Source organism: Urtica dioica, chromosome 3, assembly GCF_054948205.1.
Source record: "Urtica dioica subsp. dioica isolate 48M chromosome 3, U.dioica_male_clone48M_v1_H2, whole genome shotgun sequence".
In the NCBI taxonomy this organism is placed as follows: domain Eukaryota; kingdom Viridiplantae; phylum Streptophyta; class Magnoliopsida; order Rosales; family Urticaceae; genus Urtica; species Urtica dioica.
Genome location: NC_142758.1, coordinates 37,555,545 through 37,559,361, shown reverse-complemented (window position 1 = coordinate 37,559,361; position 3,817 = coordinate 37,555,545). Strand labels below are relative to the sequence as shown.

Sequence of the window (3,817 nt, the reverse complement as noted above, 5' to 3'; positions counted from 1 at the left end):
AAAGTTTAAACAAACAACAAAGAAACTGAGTTTTAAAGTGTTTGTCTAATATTTCATAAAAGAAAATTTAATAAAAAATTAGATAAATAGCCAACTAAAACTTTTGAAATTGTATAATAGTTAGCATTTCGTAAATTTTAGATAAATAACCATAAAGATAACGTGACCTAATAAATAGTGACTATTTATCTAAGATTTACGTCTATAAATATATGAAGTGACTATTTATCTAAGATTTATAAAACGTTGGTTATTTAGCAATGTCAAATATAAATATGACTATTTACCTAATGAACCAAAATTTAAACCTAATCTGAGACCATCTCTAATTGAGCACTAAAATCTGTCACACCAAATTTCGCACTACAAAATAGAGTTGTGAATATCATTGCACGGTTTAAATATATTTTTTAGTTTTTCACATTAATTATATTTAAATTAGTTGATATATATATTTTTGTTAATCTAATTTTAATAGATACATTTTTAATCATAAATACATGTTTTTGAATAATTTTTTATTATTAAATTCTTTTTTTTGAATCATTTGTAATTCTTCAATTCTACTTATTTTTTTATTTGGCTATTTTAAATATAATTTTTTCGATTTAAATATTAAAAAAAAAAGTTTATGTTAACAATAATATCATATACATCGTCGATTTATATTTTTTTTGGTATAATCTGAAGTTTATCATACCTTACAATGTAAGCTTTGAAACTTCTTTCATTATTAATTTATAGGTAACTTCACATAATTACTCGATAACTTACAAATATACGAAGACATAGATAGTTAATACATGATAAATCAAACTAAAATAAATATTACTAGCATATCCATTTGCTGTAATGTATAGTAACACATTAAGTGATTCACACCAAAGTTTGACCGACGAACTCCGAATCCTGAGCCAAAGCAAGCATGGTGTCATCGGCGAGAAAAACCTCGAAATCGACGGTTCCGTCTTGGGCTGGGCCGGGCATCGGAACCAGAAGCCCGTCGCTGAAAAGCCCTCCGTGCCTGGCCGCGACCGGCGGGCCCCACCCGAAGTCGTTCCCGAAGACGTCGATCCTTGCCGACCATCCCGTTATGAGCACGTTCCTTGGCAGCGCCCCGCTTCCCGCCAAAACCGGCTTCTCCACCCACTCCCCGAGAAACCTCCTCGCCTCCGCCGGAGTAGTCTGCCCCGATATCGCCTCGTTGATCCTCCTCGCCGCCGCCCCGAACCCCTCTTCGCCGGAGAGAATTTCTCCGGCGGTGGAAACCGCCGCCGCGTTCTTGACCGCGTTGCCGAAGTAGCCCTCCGGCAATTGCATCCTCTGCCTAAGCCCCGCGGTCACCCAGTAACTCACCTCCTCGGCCGCGTCGAGCCCGCGGCTCCGAGTCACCGACACCCAGAGATGAGCCATGAGTGCCTGGAACGACGAGATTGTCCGGCCACTTCCGACCAATATGTTCGCCTTCGCCTTCAGCTCCGCGATCGTTTCCTTCGAGAATCGGAACATTCTAGATCTCACGCGTGAGTTGTGATTCTGTTTTGCCCGGAGAAGGCTCGGTAGCTTGTTATAGGGAAACGGGACTCGGATCGGGAGGTCGAAAACCCCGTCGAAGAGCCCTCGCCGGTCGAAGACCGGCGTAGGATGAGGACCGCCTCGGGTGATGTGGGACCAGGCGTTGAGGAAGTGGAAGAACGAAGTGCCGTCCATCGCCACGTGGCTGGCGGCGAGGCCGAGCACGACTCCGTCGGCGATCTCCGTTACTTGGACAGCAAGCAACGGCTCGGAGACTCCTCTGTAGTTCAAGACTCCGTTCATGGGGTAGAATTCGGCGAGGAGTTCCCTGGGGACCTCGACCGGGCCGAGGAGGTCGGCCACGGCGACTCCGTCCGCGGCCGCGTGGACGAACATCGCTCCGTCGGCGGTGCCAGCTCGGCAGTCGATGGAGTACGTCGTGGCAGTGCCGGCGAGGGAGTCCTCGGAGACGGCGAGACGGCCGGCGAGAGGGTAGAAGATGCCAAGAGCCCGAGAGAGAGTTGCTTTTAGGTGATCAGCCACGCTGTCAATGGATAATTGAGGTTTCTTAAAGATGAGACACGTCTGTATCGGAACAAACACAAGGTGCATGAGATCGCACGGAGTGAGCTCGAGCCGATCATCACGGTCGTGATGATCGATGCTGTTTGGAAGAACGTTGGAAGATGAGACTACTCGGATCATGGTCTTTGTTGACGTCACACGTCTAATTAGTCAACATCCAAATGTCGATCTTGTCGACGTGGTGTCGATAAAAAAATATATATAATACGATAGGAGATAAGGTTCTTTCTCCATGTCTGATAATTAAAAAAAAAAAAAAGTTATATAAGATTTAACAGAACGTGCATGGTGGTATTGTCATACGAATATTCGGATACGTGCGAGTGTTGGCACATGGAACGTGCAGCCCAGTCGGGGAATCAAAAGATATCGTACTTGGTCGGTCTTACCTAATAAAATAGTAAATTCAAATAAATAAAAAAATATAATAAAACAAAAGAAAGGCCTAGACAGCAATCGATGCGCTTTAAGGCCGATATACAGCTTCATCTACTCATCATTTGTATAGTCAACTACCTTGTATCCACTTGTTTTTATTTTTTATATTCTATATATGAATAAAATCTATTATGTCAATCAGTTGCCCTGCACGTGAGGTCCACGTGTAAACGGACGTTTTCTTATCCATTTATGAGGAATTATTTATGAGATAGAAGTAGAACAACAAAGCATTAAACTTGATGGTTGAAATAAATCTTCCTATAATGATGTTCACAGTCACAGAGACGTACTTACTCTCTCAATATTTATTACATAATGTGAGAGAAATTTTGAGACGAGAGTTCTGAGTCGTTTAATTATTTTATTTTATATTTGAGAATATTATTTTGCATTGACTGGATATGGTAAACCAAATGTAGCTCATAAACAATTATAACCGATGACGTGGGATTTAGTGGGGGTTTTTAGTTTTGTATAAATGTTTTTGACAAAAGAAATCACCGACACAAACAATGGAATGACGTGATTATTTAGTGGCCTATCAATGTGTTTCTTCAAATTTATTATTGATTTTTAAATTGTAGTATTCTCACTTGAATTTCTTATGATATCTTCCTTTCTTAATACCGATTCTTATATTGATCAGTTACCTTAATTACCTTGTTTGTTAACAATCTCAATATCTCATATTTTGTTTAAGGCGACACATATGCGGGTTGGTAAATTTTTATTTTTTGAAAAGACTCTTTAGTAATTTATGAATTATTACGTACATGATTGACTTTACTAAACCAACTCTTTTCCTGTCATCATGACATTATTAATTTTGTAACAATTTTGTACTTTATAAACATATTTACTTTTAATAGCAACAATAATGACTAATTTCAATTGGAAATGTGCGAAAGTCCCAATTCGCAATGCTCTCAACTTCCTGATGAGCCCTCCTTTGCCAGTTAGCTTTCTTCACTCTGAAAATCACTCTCAAATGAACCCAAACGCTAACCCAATCCCTCCCTCTAATGTGAACCATCTTGTCAACCAAACCGCTTCGCTCAGGATGGACGAAGAAGCATGGGATGACACTCTTCGCGGCTGTGGGTCTCGCTCGGCGGCACATCCTCGCTCCTCTGCTGCGGTTGGTAAGGTTATTGCTCCGCGCATAGGAACCATCAAACTCCTCATAACCATCATTTCTCGTCTCTGGTGGGGAGAACCGACTTGGCGCTCGAAACTCCTCGACAAATCTGATGGCGCCTTCTTCATTGGGTTCGAA

The 3,817-nt window shown here is 41.2% G+C and overlaps 1 protein-coding gene across 1 annotated transcript; it reads right to left on the bottom strand.

Moving 5' to 3' along the window:
* Positions 1-674: 674 nt before the first annotated feature.
* Positions 675-2,335, bottom strand: LOC149402705 (putative acetyltransferase At3g50280). Its single transcript, XM_089609649.1, has one exon. It carries the CDS (start codon positions 2,218-2,220, stop codon positions 877-879), a length of 1,344 nt encoding a protein of 447 aa, XP_089465775.1. The 5' UTR covers positions 2,221-2,335; the 3' UTR covers positions 675-876.
* Positions 2,336-3,817: the final 1,482 nt, after the last annotated feature.

Bases quoted from the DNA above. Each gene is read 5' to 3' on its own strand.
- LOC149402705 (XM_089609649.1), bottom strand. From the start codon at position 2,220: ATGATCCGAGTAGTCTCATCTTCCAACGTTCTTCCAAACAGCATCGAT.